Here is a 17,773-nt window from a genome sequence, read left to right on the forward strand (position 1 = left end):
TCGTCTTTTTCGCTGATTTAACATCAAAAACAGATATAAAACCTGACTGTTGAACAGCCCTGTAGAGAACAGTTGAAGGAGGAGCTGCAGTGAATCCCTGCTACTCTCTCATCCTTTCCTTCAGGGTCTTGCAAAAGTGGGATTTTTCATTACAATCCAAACCTTCAAAGTACTTTAATGGGACATTTTATGTGACATATCACGGTGTAAGTGCATGGTGAAAATCTAACATGACATGTGTTTGAAGTCAGACCCCCTAAATGAACAGTTTGTAGAACTTTATGTTTGTTGACATGATGTTCTCATTTAGACACATTTTACTTCATTTCAGCATCAGTGAATATCAACTTTCATGTCCAGACAGGTTTCTCATCAAATTTAGGTCTGGAGTGGCCAATCTATGTTAGCTGTTCAGGGCTATTATCCTTCTGGAAGGTCAGTAAAGTCATAATATTAACAGAATAGTTGCGGTACCACGAGAATTTGTACGACCACATGTCATCGTTTTATGACAATTTAGTCATAACAATATAAGAAAAAATCATATTACAATAAAGTTGAAATAACACAAGAATAATTTTACCTGAATATCATTGTAATGTTAGAAGAATGACATAGTAATTTTATTATAACTCCAACACAGAAATAATACATTTAAATGAGGAACATTGAGCATCTTGTGAAGTTATGCTTTGATATCCGATATGTTATTTTAACACATCAGTATCAAATTATTATCAGCATCAGAACTTTGAAACAATTGTGCAAACAACTGTTTCTAAGAAAGTGTCACGGACTAGACGAGCTGATCAGGTCAGATTTTCATAACTCAAAGCTTTGCTTTTATTGCAATTGCTTTTTACAACTTTCTCCTGGTAATATTAACTTTTTTGTCATAATTTAAAAAAACAAAAAAAAACTCTGAGTCTGACCCTAATACTGTTTCATCCGCTACGTGGTGTTGGTCTACAACATAAAATCTGTAGAACCTAAATAGATTTTTGTGAATGGAAGGTGACAAAATGAGACCCCCTCTGATTCTCCATTACAGACCGGCCCGGCGTTCAGGACCATGCCCGCATAGAGCAGCTGCAGGACCGTCTGTCGGAGGCCTTGCAGGCCTACATCCGTGTCAACCACCCGGGCGGACGCCTCCTCTACGCCAAGATGATCCAGAAACTGGCCGACCTGCGCAGCCTGAACGAGGAGCACTCCAAGCAGTACCGCTCGCTATCCTTCCAGCCCGAGCACAGCATGCAGCTCACCCCGCTGGTGCTGGAGGTATTTGGGAGCGAGGTGTCATAGCTGAGGAGGAGGAGAAGAAGGAATCCTTTTTTTTTGTTTGTTTTTTTTGTCCCTTCTACACAGACTCATTAAGCACAGGATGATTAAAAACTCAGCTGCCTTCTCCTCAACTCAAAATGAAGGCTTTCACAACCCTCACACTCTGACTCTCCAGACGCTCGGGAGGGAGGTGGATAATCACATCTTCCCCTCTCTTTCATTACTCCTGGCTTGCAAAAACCAAATGTCAGCCATAACTGGATATCTGGATTCATAGAATAGAAATCTGCTGCTGGATCACCAGAATCTCAAACCTTGTTTTCTTTTTGTTTTGTTTTTTTCCCCCACAAACATCTTCCTCATTTTCATCCTTTCCACAACTGTGGAATCCAAATGTTTTCCGTCACTGAAATCTACTTCTTGTAACACTTTTTGAAAGTGAAGACAGCTTGATAGATGTCATTTCCCTCTCATCATCATCCTCATCCTCGTCATCATCATCATAACTTTCCCACACGTCCACATGGCAACAACAGTACTCAAAGATTTGCATCTTTTACTCATCCCTCAGCGATGGACTCTTATTGTAAATAGCTATGAACTTTTGTTGGCTTATAAATTCTAACAGCAAAATCATCCAAAAAATATTGAGCGAGCTCACAGGAAGTAGAAACACTTTTGGGTCACGACGGGAGTTGAGCGATTTGTAAATTCTGTGTTATGTGAAAGAAGGAATCTTAAATATTCAAAACATATGAAGACAAATCTTTCTGCAGAAATCTTTTAGTTTGAGAATGATGGTGCACTTTGGGAAGAAAAAAACAAGAGGATGCTGGGTAGTCAGATGGTAGGGGGTTTTACATTTGTAAAAAAGTAACGAAAGAAGAATGTATGTATAATTCTACATAGTTAAATATGATAAGCATAAGATGTACAAGTCAAACATTATCTAATGCTTGACTTGTACTGTATATAGACAGAAATACTTCTGAGAGTGTTTAATTATAAAAGTAATAATAAAGAGGATGTTAAGGCCTCCCCTCAGATATGTGTATATGCAACATGTACACACATGTACTGAGACGTGCTATGAGGAGTCGCTCTATTTTTGCTAAACGTGTACAGCATGCAAGAGTATCGATGGACCACAAGGGGGTGTGTGCGCAGGCTCTGACTGAACCACAACAAACGCTCTTTGTTGGGCTCTCTGATTTATTTTGGACCTGTGAAGTTTGTAGGCTGACATACACAAAGATAATTTCCTGTTTTGTGGATGGCTATTTTTTCAGAAAAAAAAAGGAAAAAAACAAAAAAAAAAATCTAGTCGTTGGGCTGGTTGGATTGCTGCTAAGACAGAGCTTAGATAGTTGGACAGAAACCAGCTGCCAGCTGTTGCCTCAGGGAAAGTTTGTCTGACGATAATGTGTATTCGGGTTTTTACAGCGTGCGTGTGTGTGTTTGGCGTAAGCTTACAATCATGAGAGGGAGATTTCGAGAGTTTTTAAAGCTCAAGGCATCACTGTGATTTGTAATCATACTGAATAACAGCAAAAGGAAGCTAACAGATTAACGTTTCTGGAAGAAAAAAACTAAATTCTCCATTTGAGAAACAAAAAATTCTGAAATTATTTCACATGGTCAGATTGTCTTTAAGAGAATATATGTAATACATTTTTAGCTACACAATCATTCTCATTAAATTAGTAGAAGCCTTAAATTGAATGTTTTAAGGATAAAGCAAATATTTTAGAGCAGTGGTTCTTAAACATTTTATAACTGTAAATATTCTGCAATAAGACTGAAAAATGAACAAAAAGTTCGCCTGATGTTAGAATTCAAAATGTGGAAAGTCTGCGTTTTCTCACCAGTCAAATTCCAACATGGCTTCCTTGCATATAGAGTGAGTGATACGTGCAGGAAAAAATCATTTTATTTAAACTTTTAGAGATTTTTTTTGTTTTGCTGAATGTTTCATTTGCACAGAATACTGGACTTCATTCTTTAGTTAACCTGTTCACAGTGATCAAAGGAACAAGATGCAAAGAAATTCATTATTGCCTTATTTTGCTAACAGTAATTGGTCATTATTGGAATGACTAAACATGCTTCTGGCCTGAATTGATTTACAATTAAAGTTCTGGATAAACTTTTTGTTTTCAAATTGATTGTAAAATTATTAAAAATTTTCATAAATCTATGTATTTAGTATGGAAATCAGCTAAATTAGCGCATCTTTTGGCATAACACCATCCACTAGATGGTAGGGGTGAGAGACATGGACTTAAGGTTTCATCACAATATTTTGTGGTGTGATAAAAAGGATGAGAACAATTTAACAATTCATTTTAAGGCAACTAAAAGGAAGTGTCACTCAAAATGAAAATTGTGAGTGAATGATGATGCAATCACAGCCCCACAAACATTGTTCTTGATAACTGCATTTAATCATATTTCCAGATTTACGAATATTTGTTGATATTCTCATTGAACAAACTGGAGAAAAATTGTGAAAATACTAATCTTGACAATAGGGACAGTTTTAGAGATTATTAAACATTATTAATTTGAATTCATCAAGACAACATTAAATCAAAATCTTATAAGACGTTTATCACAATTAATGATAAACGATATGATAAATGCCCACCCTTCTAGATGGCGACAAAGTGCCCTCCAATTGATTTTTTAAATCATGTGTTACATGTGCATAAGCAAACAGACATTTCGTTTCATAAATACTACTAAAAATTGTTAGTTTTGCTAAAGCTAGCCGAGGTGCTAGCACCGGTACTTGCATGAGCGTTTGAGAACCACGGCTCTAGAGGAGTAGCAGACTGTAATCGCAAAGGGCAGAGACACAAACATGAGAAGGACTTTTACATGGATGGAAAAAGTTCAGCCTCCTACCTTTTTGTTGTCACATTTATGTCATTTTAATACCAGCTACATAAGCAAAGGTAGTTTTTATCACTACATATCATATTGTTTCTGTTGACATGGCGCATGCTCACACCTCATGCAGACCTGGATCACCCCCTTGTGGAAAAAAAACTTTGTAAATACCACTTTCTTAGTCTATACATAGCAGCTGATGTAGGTAAATTACTAAGAGGAGTAAGTCGTTGACGGGAAGGTTCTTTGGAGATGCTAGGCTATATGCAATTAGAGAAACTTACTGTGTATTCAATTTGAGTGGACAGAGCCACTTAATATGACTGACTTACTGAGTTGTTTATGTCACATATAGTGTTATATTATGAATATTTTAGAGAGCTAGGAGCTTCAGCTTCCATCTAACGCCAAATATGAGCTTTTGATGTAATCTCTTAAATAAGAGATGGAAATAAAAATTTATCTTAATTTCAAATGAATTGAACATTCCCATAATCCTATAATCACCCAAAGCGACTCAGTAAGTTCTCATTATTAGGCGACTTTTTGTCCATTCCAAGAATTCTTTATGTACGTCTTTCCTCTCTTGTTCAATCAATAAGCTTTTGATGATATATATACATAATACTTTCATTTGGGTAATTATCTGATTTCTTCTGTTTGTCAAGATTGTTTATTTGCATCCTGCTGCAATGCTTGGCTTTCTGCTCGGGAGCGTTGTTGAATGAAGTCGGGATGAGCAGCATGTGTGGACCTATGGAGCCTATCCCAAGTATTTTAACTCTACAAGGAAAAGCAAAAACGTTTGCTCAATCATGTCATCATCTGTAAGAACTGCAGTCCACATATGCATCATCTTTTTTCAGGAGCTAATTTCTCAAACCGCCAAGTGATCATCAATAACACTGCCTCAACTGGTTGGGTACGAGACGTATCTGACTACTAGCTATGGCGTGCCTCTTTGTTCATCAACCAGCCACGTTACCATCTCTTCTTCTTTGTCATCGTCTTCAACAGCCAGTTACAAACAACTCTTCTCTGCATAGCTTTAAGTTAGCAGCCAACCAAGCTCCGCTCTGGAAATCCGTGACACACCCAAGACCTGATGGGGGTCCTGGGATTTGAAGGAGTGCCGTCAGTTTGGACCTCAACAAGACTGTGTAGAATTTGTATAAAGGTTATACAAGATCAAGTGTTTTTAAACTGCGAAGACGTAGGGACTCGCTGTACAAGCAGAGTGCTCAAGAGACTGACCGATGGACAGATGTCGCCTCTACTGTCTCGAGTTGGGACGTTGTTGTGCTTTGTACTCCGTGACTCAAGGTTCTGATTTTTTTTTTAACAAATTGTGGTTTGTTTGGTAACAAAAGTCTTGTAAAGACTTTTTTCATTCAGCATCTACATCACAGAATGCAGGACAGGGTGACAGGGGGGAGAATCTGCAGTTTTAGGGGTACAGTGTGACGCATCAGTTATATCTAGATCAAATTTAGATGTCAACACTCCTTGGACAAAAATCTTCTTGTAGTTTTCACACCATTTTATAGCAGATTTGTCAGCGCCCCCAAAATCATTGAAGTCTCTCCCCTCCTGTAGCCCTCGTCCCCCTCGAACCAGGTCAGCAGCTCCACCTCAGTAGCCTTATTTACAAAGACCTCACTAAGCTGGAAACATTTAACAGATACCTCAGTGATTTACAGTATAGACTTTTCACAATAGCCTTTAAAGGGAACCAAACATAAACTTCTACCACACACGCACAGACACACCACAACTCTCTCCTCAGAAACCTTCAGTGTTTTCAACCTCAAGTCGACCGCAAACTCTAAAGCAGTTCTTGCATAACGAGGGACATCCGGTAGAATTTGCTAGTCAGTATCCAAGTGGATCCCAATGTTTCTAAATGTTAACGCTCTGCTTTCCCTCCTCTTCTTGGTTTGTCTCTGTCCGTGTTCTGCTGAGCTTCGGCACCACGTTTAACCAAAAATACTACCTCTCCTGTCTGCACATATAAATATATATTTTTGGGGGAGTTGCAGCATGATTGTGTAATGTAGAACACAAGTTTTTATTTTAACAATAATCTAGAGGTTTTTATGTTTGTATATTTACAGTAGAGTTTTTTTTCTTTTTTTAATGCTGGATTATTTTTCTTTTCCAATTTTTTTTTTTTTTACCTCAAATCGCTACAAATTTTAAATCTGCAGTGCGGAACTTTAACTCCCCCTTCTGGCTGATAGATGAATTACAATGTAGATATATGTGACGTACAGCCACACAATTTCACTGCTTTCATTCATACTATCACTCATAATTTTTACTGCAATAGTTTTAGACTCAGATCATTATATATTGGTATAGATATGCAACAGCTGACACTTACAGATTTATTTATTGTGCATTTGAAATTTAAAAACATTTAAATACATCAAAGTGTTGCATCATTCCATAAGAAGAAGTCTTAGACAGTAAACACTGTATTAATTTTATTTTTATTTTTTTTGCATGATAGATTAGCTTACAGAGCAGATTTAACATTTGCAGATCCTTGCATGTTCATTACTTCAGCTTTAATGTCATTAAAAGGGGGCCGCTCTTGCACCACTTTCTCACTGACTGAAGTGTGTGAATGCATGATTAAACTCCCTGCATGGTAACTAAGACTTCATTCACATAGCAACTCAAAGCGCAGGTAATTGTCGGATCCTCATGTGTGACAAGATGGGATCTATTTCGACTGAAAAGCAAAACTCTTGTAGATAATTGGACCTGTAGAACAGGAACGTCTCTCTGTATCTCACTGCACCTGCTTTTAAACCACCTTCGGTTGCCATAGTAGCGTCAGTGGCTCGGCCGGGAAAAAAATGCAGAGCAGAACCCTGTAGCGTGTTCACAGAACATTTAGAAATGCCTGAGAAAAATACTCGTGCCATGTGTAAAATGCTTTAATTTCTGTTTAAGCTGTTTATGAAGTGCTATTTTTGAACATATGCAGCCGCACTTATTAGCATCCCTGGTAAACAAGGATAAAATGAGCTAAAATAAGTTTGTCTTTTAACCCTCCTGCATTCTAATTGCGGTGCTCAGAAGGAGAGCGGCACGTGTGACGGTCAGACAGTGAGGAAGCAGGAGCGGTTATCCCATCAGACCGTCAGTTCCAGAAACCACAACAACAACCAAAAAACTTATGTCGCTCGGGGGTTCCGCCCACAGTAAAAAGCTTGTGGGGTCCAGCTGACCCCTTCTCTTAAGACTGCGGGAGGGTTTTGTTTAACACAGAAGCATTATCTCACACTGAAGAATGAAGAAAGTTCAAACAATCAAGTCATTTAAAAGTCCCACATTAGAAAAAAATAAGGAATAATAATAGGAAAACATGTTTATGTATATTTCTGCCCTCAGGACACAGAAAGGCATGAACTCACATCTTCTTAAAAAAAAAACAACAAAGTATTAATATACTTTTCCACCTGTGATTTTGTTCAATAAAATACATTTCTCCAATTAAAAAATTGACCAATGAAAAAGTTCAGGGATTCTGCAGCTGCAATAAAAGCAGACTACAGCCTTTGCACGTCTGCCAGGGGTGCCACTAAATATGTTGAGCACTGTAGATGAACTAGGTTACATATACAGTATAACTATAAAAGACTAAAGAGTAGTTGATTTTCTTCAAAAGCTACTAAACTAACAGCTGTATTGCTGCTGCATTAAAACCACCTTTGTGCAGCTTGTGCCAAAACTTTTAGCTCAGCTGAAACGTTGAGCGGAAAGAATTTGACGTTTGTTAGTGTCAGATAAGGAGAGCTGTAGACTTTTCTCTCGCTGATGCCGCTCAGCCGGCTGGTTGAGTTTTTGTAACATTGGGATCCCGATTTAGTCGTTCATCACCAAAAGTAGAATTTTTTTTGTTTTGCTTTGTTTTTGCAGCCAGACACACATACACACACACACACACTTTCACATTTATACTGCAGCCTATCACTCTCAGCACTCTGCCTTCTGTCGCTCACCTCTAACTGATTCTGATTGGCTGATTTAGTTGGTGCTGTGAGTCCGTTTGAAGACAACCAGGCCACTTTGTTGCTTGAAGAGTTTTTTTTTCTCCCCTTTTTGTGAATAAGATATATTGCCAGCTTCACTTAAGTCAAAATTTAGCACCTCAAACTGCTGTGAAAAAGAATCCAACCCTTACAGATTTCCTTGGTTTTTGCTTGTTTTGTCTCACCTAAATGTTTAGTCATCAAACGTGTTTTAAAATCAGACAAAAATAACCTCTGTGTGTGTGTGTATATATATATATATGTACACACACACACACACACACACATATATATATATATATATGTGTGTGTACACATATATACACATATATACTGTATATATATATACACAGTATATATATATACTGTGTACAGTATATATATATACTGTACACAGTATATATATACTGTACACATACAGTGTATATATATATATATGGAGGGTTTTTCTGCATGAACGTGTGTAAGACCACACCACAGGATTTCAGTCAAATTTAGGTTCAGACTGACTAGGACACCCCAGTCAGTCTGGACCATCGTGCTCTCGCCACCATGTGTTGTTATTCTCAAATTCTGTTGGTTTCATAGATTTGTGCCCACATTTTCCTAAAGTTTTACTTTTTTCAGACCAAAGGATATTTTCCTAAAAGTCTTGAATGCTTGGCTAATGTGGGACTAATATGTTCCTTTTGATCAGCTATGGTTTTGCCTTTGAAATGCCCCCACGGCAGCCATCTTTGCCTAGTTTCTGTTTTGCTGTTGAATCATGAACACTGACCTTGTCTGAGGTCGGTGAGCCCTTCAGGTGTTGCTCTGGAAGTTTTGTGACCTTGTGGGTGAGTTGTTGATGAGTAATTCTGTTGCTTCCTGGGAAGCTTCACCACTCTTCCATGTTTTCACTGTTTGTCTACAGTGATTCTCAGTGTGGTTCCTGAAATCCCAAAACTTTAGAAATGGGTTTGTACACAATCCCAGACTGATGGATGTCAGTGACCTTGAGTTTCTAGATCTTGCAGCTGATTTGTTGCTATTTGACATTATTCAGCCTACTTCATGTTGTCAGTCAGGTACGAGTTGAGTGAGTTTTTGATCTTACAGCTAATCAAAGTTGGGTGCTGATAATGAATACAAACCTACAGGGTTTGTATGGGTGCTTCAAATCCTTGAAAATGCTTGAATTTCAATTAGGTGTTTTCAACATTTGGAAAGTACTTGATTTTTGTACAAAGTCCTTAAAAGTGCTTCTGCGCAGTTTTGATCTGTGTAACAAATTTATTGAAACGGGGGGACTTTTTTGTTAAATTATTGTTTTGTTCTCAGACCAGTCAGGTGTGTCAGGTGTGTGAAAGAGACATTTCAAAACATACAATTTTGTTGCATTTTAGCTTACTACTAATTGAAACTGTCTTCTTTAGTTCATTTGTATTATTTTTATTTCCAATATTCGGTGCTGACAAAGTTTGGAAGTTTACCTTGAAAAGTGCTTGAATTTTGGGAAAATGTACAAACCCTGAGCCTAGTTTTTGTGGTTAGTCAGGTAATTCATTCAGCAGGATAAATATTTGTTAAATGGTTCTTCATTCAGGGCCTGGGTGGCTTGGACAAGTTTTTACCCTTAATAAGTCATAGTTTGTACACTACATTTCATATTTCCTCAGGTTATCTTTGTCTGATGTAACAATCTGTTCATGTAAAGCAGTGATGTCATTTTGAACCGTATCAAAATTGTGAATGTCCTTAATATATTAATAATTAGCAGTCTCTGCATTTGATGACTACTTCTTAAGATTAAATAGTATTGAACATATTTTAACATGAACAAAATAACTGCTTTGATTTGATCATCTGGTGGATCACATTCCAAAACTTACGACCTCGAGTTTGACATGTGATCTAAAACATTTAAGTGTGCCAAAAAGAAGACATCTTTAAGGGGGCATGTGCTTTTTTCATTGCACTGTAGCTTCAAGTGGATCTCAGTTTTTCAACCTTTTTGATTCAAAGTGTTTGAACTAAAACTTGTTTGACCTTGAGAAGAGCAGCTGCTTACAAAGTCTGTTTTCTTCCTGTTAGCTGATTGTTACGTGCTGCTCTGACTCTGTTTCTCTGCTACCTCTTTAAATATGCGCTTGCTTGCTCACACACACACCCACACACCCCCACACCTGCACTTCAATACTGACTGAAGCAGACAGTGAACACACACACATTCAGACAAACACACATGTGTGCACTTCTCGTTCCCTCACCAGCAGTTTTTTGCCAATGATGCACTTGTGGTTTTTTGTCTAGTAAAATGTTCTGCAAAACATATGAAGTCTGAAAAGTGATTAATCAGTGTATGTATCTCTTTTTTTTTTCTTGCTGGGTTTTTTTTTATTATTATTATTATTAGCAAATCTTTATAATAATAGTTGGTTTGGACAAGTGATTTAACGTAAATTGAATTGTAAATCATGTACATTTCAAAAAGCTTCATGTCTTTTTCAAAGGAAACACAGAATTGCACATTGTGCTCAGCTCAGTTTTACCTTGGTGTGCCTAAAACCCACAGCCTTATTTTGGGACTATATCAGGGGTTTTCAATCAGAATTCAAAACGTTCTGTATCGTCTTTTTCTCTCTCTCTCTCTTCATATCCACACGTATGTTAGTTTGTAACAAGCCAAAAGTAGCTCTCATGGAGGCGCATTCCCATCACAGGGATGCGCTCAGTATTGGTTTATGTTGGCTGGGATTCCCCTTTATTTATTCCCCTTCTGAGGAAACGTCTGACTACGCGTCAGTCAGATAACCTAAAAAGAAAATACGACTTGTTCTGATGTAGCAACGTGTAATAAAATTCAGAGTTTTTATGTGATTTGACTTAATTTAAGCTTGTTTGTACGGATGTCCTGTAAACAGACCTGTTCTAATAATTCTGTGTGCGAGAAGCAAATGTTTTAAGTCAGAGTTTATTTAATGAAGAGTCCCAAGATAAGTATCTTTATCCTCCACACTTGCACACACCACCATGCAGTAAAAGTCACCAGACACCAGACCAGCTTCTAGCTGAAATCAAAACCCACTGCTGCCATGGCGACGCTATTGATGACCTCATCAATAGCCGTATAGCAACAAAATAGTGTTACACAAGAAGTACCTTAACCAGTGTCTCTATTTTTGCTCAAATCACCACCTGTCTGTTTTTTTTTTGTTTTTTGCTTCTACTTTTATTTATTTTAATGTTCCTCCTTTTGCTCCCTTCATTTATAAGCAAATTCTTTTGATTACCATTATTGTACGTAGTAAAATATTAATAATGTTTTTTGGGGGGGTGGGGGAAATCACAAATAAAACAGCTGTACATAATGATGCAAAACCAACCTGGATCTGTTTGACTTTTTTTGTTGTTTCTTTTGCATTTTTGGATATGCAAAACTGGTAGAGATGTCTAAATAAATGCACAATTCACTTTTACTTATAAAAAAACTTTGAAAACAATATTTTAATTCTAGTACAGTTTGGTCTACCACATAGAGTCCCAAGGTGAGATGGATTTTCATGAATTATTTCAACAATCTACTTAGAGCCCAGAATGTCATTTTTGTTTTGTTTGTTTATTTAATATTATGAACATTTTAATATCTGCAATAAGGAAGTTGCTCTAAACAAGTAAAGACCATAAGCATCTACCCATATCATCAGACTTGATCTAAAACCCACTGCATTTGTACATTTTGACCAGCAGAGGTCGACAAGATGTCACTAGATGTTTAAATGATCATTTGCTAATTTATTTTGGAGTGGCCACCATGTTAAACATGACCTGTCACAGTTTTTGGAACATGACCTTCAGCATCATAAAGTATCACTTTACTGTATTTATTTGTGCCTTAAAAATCCTGGTGAAAGTATAAAATGTGGAAATTTGTCCATTGTTTTAATTGCACATGGAGTTAAAGCATGTGCAATTAAAACTAGAGTGGGCGTCTTCAGCAGTTACAATCCAATATATAGATATATATAATATATATATTATTTGATTGGTATATGTAATTTGATAAATATAATATTAGAGTAAATATTTTTATTTTTAGGCTTAAACATTAAGAAAAGCTAATTTTCTTTGCAGTAGAAAATTCTTTTCTCTCCTGCAAAAAAAGTAAATCCAAAATAAGGTTTCCGGAACTTTTGGTGTCATTTTGTTGACTTGAATGTAATTGTTCCATGAATAAACTGAACGGACACCACAACCTGCATATTATGCAGTATTAGTATTTAATTTTTTAAAACACAAATTATTAATAGCTGATGGTTAAAGAGCCAAAGCTGGCAAAAATGTAATAAATGTTATAACTATTTATAGGTCACTACAAAAATCGGACTACTTGCTAAGTTTCAGTAAAATACTGCATGCTTAGTTTTTTGTTGAACAGATAAAAATACAAAAAGAGATCTACTTTCTAACTTGCTGGGGTTTTTTGTTGTTTTTTTTCACTACTGACTCAGGACACATTGTGTTGTGTTCTTGTGAGTTTATGCCACTAGATGGCATTACAACACACCACAAAGTAAAATGCGACCTGGTAGGCTATTCGCCATTAAAAAACTCTTCATGTTGCCACAGGTTTATGTTTTCACAATACATGGCCAAAAGCTGACAGACTGTAAATGAAATGTGGTTCACGACTTAGTGTTAAAGCTGCAGTATTATGTATTTCCCAGGCACATAGTGCGGTTTTATTGCACAATCAAGTAACCATTCAGTTGTTATGAAATGCTGTATATATCAAAAATGACTTAAAAGAAAATTGACTTTGCATAATAGCGTATCTGAGGCCTTGAAATTGACCTCTGTCTCTTTAAGAAACTCCTACTCTTCCTGACGCCCCCCCTTCAGCATGTCATTACAACAATGCTTCTCCATGTCCGTTGATACCGTTTACGACCGTTCTTCGAACTCAGTAGACATGCAGTCCCACCAGGTGTTTGATAATTGCTGCCGGATTGAAACTCCAAGGCGGAGCTTTGTAAGAGCAAGCGTTTAGGCACCCCCGAATGGTTGATATTTGGGGATTCAAGGATTTCTCAAGAATGCATGAAAGAATCAAAGCAACGCTCCAGGTAAGTTTTTGATTATAACATTACAACCTAATATATAGCTCAAAAAAGTCAATTTTGCATCATACCCTTAAGCCTTTTTTGTTGTCGTGAATTATTTGTTTGAGAATGTTTGTTTTCAATTTGTAGATAGCTAGTTTTTCTTGTCCAAAAAACAGAAAACAATGTCCAGAAAACAATTTCTGGAAAAAATTGTGAATCAGTTCCTTTAGGATTAGCTGGTTTTGAATGTTGGTCCACTAACATATCAACACATTAACATTCCTTGTGTGGGAACCACAATACATTTGCTTTTCTTTTGATGTTTTGTCTTATCTGCAGATAAGACTGCAGCTGTGGCACGATGAGAGGAGAATCTGTCTGACATGATGCACAGAGAAAGAAACAAAAGCTGGAGAAAGCAGAGCAGCTGAATGTGCACCAGTAATTTCAGATCTTCCTAATGGACACTTCATTCAAATCTTTTCACATTTTGTGACACTACAACCATACATTTCAAGAATCAAATAAGCCCTCAGAGTTGTTTTTCTTTTGCAAATCTCCCTTCATATCTGGGTCAGAAGACACTGACAGAGCACTCTAAAGCAGTGTTTCTCAATTCCAGTCCTCATGCCCCCCCTGCCCTGCATGTTATAGGTGTTTCCCTTCTGCCGCACACCTGAATTGAAGCTGTGAGTGATTAACAGGCTTCTGCAGCACTTGATGGTCATGCAATCATTTGAATCAGCTGTTCTGGAATAAAGGCACATCTAAAACATGCAGAGCAGGGGGGCCTGGGGACTGGAATTGAGAAGCACTGGTCCTAATGAGAATCATCCAAACATCATTAGAGCAGCCTGATCCATGTGACCCAGCAGAAGATACTTCACATGCACAACTTCTTGGAAAGAGACGCAAAAGGCGGAGATTGTGTGGAAGAGGTGGGTTGGAAAATGAGAGACAGATGAGAAAAGGGCCAACACTGATTGACCAATCAGGTTCCAGAAAGCTGATCGGCGACTGTATATTTAAACTGATCACCCATGAGAATAATTAGAAAAGAAAAAGGTTTTTGGCTTCCATCGCTGCAGCTCTGTGCGTCTTTGTTTATGCGGCTCCTCATGGTTGGACAACCTCGTTCTCAAGCTTGAAATAAACTCCAGCAAAGCCGCTCTGAGTACTTCCACAGAGCGGTTTTTAGCGGTTTTCGTAATAACAGTTTCTCCCCATGTTAATTTTTCCTCTCACCACCAACCAGATGCTAATGGCCTGAGCCTGATTGGCTATTATCTCCCTGGTTTTCACGGCTTATGTGAGAGGAGTCTCTGAGAGCTACAGACAAGACAGCAGCAAAAAGCCAGAGATGCTGCTGCTACATTCCTGCTTAATTACCACATGCAGCCATGTTGGAAAACAGCAGACATGCAGCGGTAGGAGCATGCACACACCAACATAAATAAATGTTATTGGCAGCTCTGCGAAGCTTACTTAGTCACATCCTGCTCACTGTGACTGTTTTGATGCTCTTTACTGGAATATAAATGTGTCGTAACACTGCAATGAATCAGGACTTTAGAAAATGCCTTAATGCCAAAATTGAAGATTGCTTATTGCCCAGGAGTAAAAGTATAAAGGAACAAACATGTTGAATTGTTAGTGTTGAGGACCCACCAGAGCCACGTGGAGAACAAGAGCTGAACTGCCCACAGAGAAAAAAGTTGTAGAAACTCTGAATCCCAGAATACACAGCATTCTTCCCTTTTCATAATGTACTCCTTATAAGGAGGAGTTCTCCCTCAACTCTGGAGTTTTATGTAGCAGCAGGTAATAAAAGTTAAGTCAAGAATGATTTAAAATTTTCAAAAACACTCATTGTGATTATTATTTGTGGTCTGATTAAACTAAAGTAGAACTATTTGGGTGTAAGACCATTGTTACATTTGAAGAAAAAAGAGAGCTGTTTCCACCATCCAAACTATGAAGTATGGGAGTGGCAGCATTATGAACTAGTACACTTCATAAATGAGATGCCACCATGATGAAATAACCTTATGTTAAAATATTGAAGCAACATCTCAATACACCAGCCAGGAAATAAAAGCTTGGGCACAGATTGGTCTTCCAAACAGACATTAACCCTAAGCATACAGCCAAAGCTGCCACAAAGAGGCTTCATGACAAAAAAGTCAGTCTACTGACTAAAATCCTGACCTCCTGTCCTGAGAAGTTGTGGGAAGACTTGAAATCTGAGGTGGCCTACAAAATGGGCTCAGTTCCACCAGTTCTGTCAGGCCTGAGCCAGAACTCCAGCAAACTATTGTGAGAAGGTTGTGAAAGGAAACCTAAAAGGTTTGACCCAAGTCATACAGCTTAAAAGATCCCGAGACTGACCAAATGTATGTAAACTTTTGCATATGAGGAAAGTTGCCAAAAAAGCTCTAAAAGATTTCTCCTTAAGTTTTCTGGCATTTAAGCAAATGGAAGAAATTATTTGGGTAATTGTAACTAAGCTAGAATTACCCAAATGTTGGTCCACTAACATCTGGGTAAGAAAAAGATGATCAGATTTAACTTAAGACAGTGAGAAAGAAAATGTGTTTGTGTTTTTGCATTCAGTTTATGTAAATATCTGGTTTTAATTGAAGTATTTGAATAATAAAGAATTCAGACTTAAACCATCAAATGAACTCAGATCAATACATGTAGAAGAATTGTAGAATTAGCTGTAATCTAATAATTAAATAAATCTTTTCAGAACCTTATGGTGTGTTACACTGAAGTACTTACAACAACTGGCTGATAGTGTCACCCTAAAAGCATGCTGTACAAAAAAAGACATGTGTCAACCCGTAGTTGGCCCCATCTCTTGGTCTGACCCCAGAAGGGAGGAACCTCCTGTATTTCTTTCTTGTCTCATTTTCACATCACTATTTCCCAGTTGTGTGCAGCTTTTCCCAGGAGGAGGAGTGTTTCTGTGAATAAGATTCTTGTGTCTCCAAGCCAAGTGTTGGACAGCCAGCTGTTGGAGCAGACAAATGTAGAATGAGCTGAGAGTCTCCAGCATGGCTTTTAGAGGTTTGTTCAGGGTTTCTCATTGTTGATAAAAGTCACATACTCGTAATCTTTCACAGTTGATGTATGTAAAACACACAGCACTAACCTTCATTCTGTAAGCAAAGCTTGAAACTCAGGCTACATTTACATTCTGCAACACAAAGATTTAAAAGGTCTAAAAGTGTGGTTTACTCCACCCAACATAAATGTTCTACAGGACTTACTGATCGAGTGTGTTTGTATTTTAGGCTTGCATATTTCCTCAAAAGATAATACTTACCTTCTATTTTCTCATTTTCACACACACTAAAAAAGGGTGTCCTTTGGATTAGGAGAAGGCTTTTGTCCCCATATGGCCTATTGGTCTTTGGTGAGGTAACATCAAAGAAGGTCCTCAATAAGTATCATAAATCAGCCTTTGCACACACACAGGATGTCCTTCTATCTTCACAGGGACTTCGCATTGACTTCCATTCATGTTTCATTCATTTTTACAGCCTAACCCTAAACCTAACCATGACCTCAATTCACATCTTAGTCCTAAACCTAACCTCTAACCCCAAAACAGCACTTCTCCGCATGGAGACCAGACTTTCGTCCCCACAGGGAGCAGTCGGTGCCCACAATGTATGTGTTAGGAAAATGGTGCCTAGTGTATCGAATACAAGACTACACACACGCGCGCACTCCCACACACACAGGAACAAAGAAGAAAATTATGCACAGCAACATCACCATGCAATTGTTTTAACTGCTCAAAAGTATGTTTCATGTAAAGAAAAATAATTATTATAAATGTCTGTTATCACGGAATAATTTTGACTTTATACTTCATGTTATCATCTGCTCTCCTGTGTGTGTGTGGAAAACAGCTTGTCATGGCTGTTGCTTTATGCTGCTGATAATTATTATGCTGCAGAATGAATTCGGGACTCTTCAGGTTCCTCAATGGTGATATTTCACGACAGATAAGCATCTAAACCTCTACTGTTTCTCAATTATTTTGCACAACACAGCTTGAACTTCTTTTTCTAATTTTTTACGACAAACGTTCTGCAATGTGTTTTGACTACTTTGGCTAAGTTGTTACACAAAAATACATCCTTGAAACTGCGAAGAATCTAACTTGCTTAGAGCAAATAGGAATGACTTTAGTTGGATCAGCTAACTTCCTAGGAATTAAAGGGACAAAACTGATGGGATAACACGAAGGTGAATGTGAAAGACGATGTAAGCATTGAGGAATAAAGAGCAGGGAAGTGTTGAGTGAAAACAGGCGGGTGGGGCGCTTAAAGCCAGAAGGGGTTACAGTGAAGGGCGGGGACTCTGAGAGGTTGCGGTAACATTACTGACGCACATGTGAAGCACGAAGAGAAAGAGGAATCTCTGGCTGGACTGTCCCCAAACCTCGAGACAAGG

General features: G+C 37.8%; 1 protein-coding gene and 2 long non-coding RNA genes across 5 annotated transcripts in view; 2 read left to right on the forward strand and 1 right to left on the reverse strand.

The window, feature by feature from the left end:
* The window catches only part of LOC116723584 (vitamin D3 receptor A), an 84,837-nt gene extending 77,149 nt beyond the window's left edge, over positions 1 to 7,688 (forward strand). For all 3 annotated transcript variants that reach the window (XM_032568622.1, XM_032568629.1, XM_032568616.1), the window contains one exon: positions 1,052 to 7,688. In XM_032568622.1, the coding sequence (XP_032424513.1) occupies positions 1,052 to 1,305 (254 nt within the window). In that variant the 3' untranslated portion in view covers positions 1,306 to 7,688. The remainder of the gene's footprint in view (positions 1 to 1,051) is intronic.
* On the reverse strand, positions 6,779 to 12,821 carry LOC116723607 (uncharacterized). Its single transcript, XR_004340017.1, has 3 exons — positions 12,811 to 12,821; positions 8,635 to 8,747; positions 6,779 to 6,792 (listed from the first exon to the last, which is right to left on the reverse strand). It is a non-coding gene; the product is annotated as an uncharacterized LOC116723607 (long non-coding RNA).
* Positions 12,822 to 13,133: 312 nt separating this feature from the next.
* LOC116719561 (uncharacterized) lies at positions 13,134 to 15,983 on the forward strand. The gene is made up of 2 exons (XR_004339217.1): positions 13,134 to 13,324; positions 13,643 to 15,983. It is a non-coding gene; the product is annotated as an uncharacterized LOC116719561 (long non-coding RNA).
* Positions 15,984 to 17,773: the final 1,790 nt, after the last annotated feature.

The sequence above is a fragment of the Xiphophorus hellerii genome, chromosome 1 (assembly GCF_003331165.1).
Source record: "Xiphophorus hellerii strain 12219 chromosome 1, Xiphophorus_hellerii-4.1, whole genome shotgun sequence".
Classification (NCBI taxonomy): Eukaryota; Metazoa; Chordata; class Actinopteri; order Cyprinodontiformes; family Poeciliidae; genus Xiphophorus; species Xiphophorus hellerii.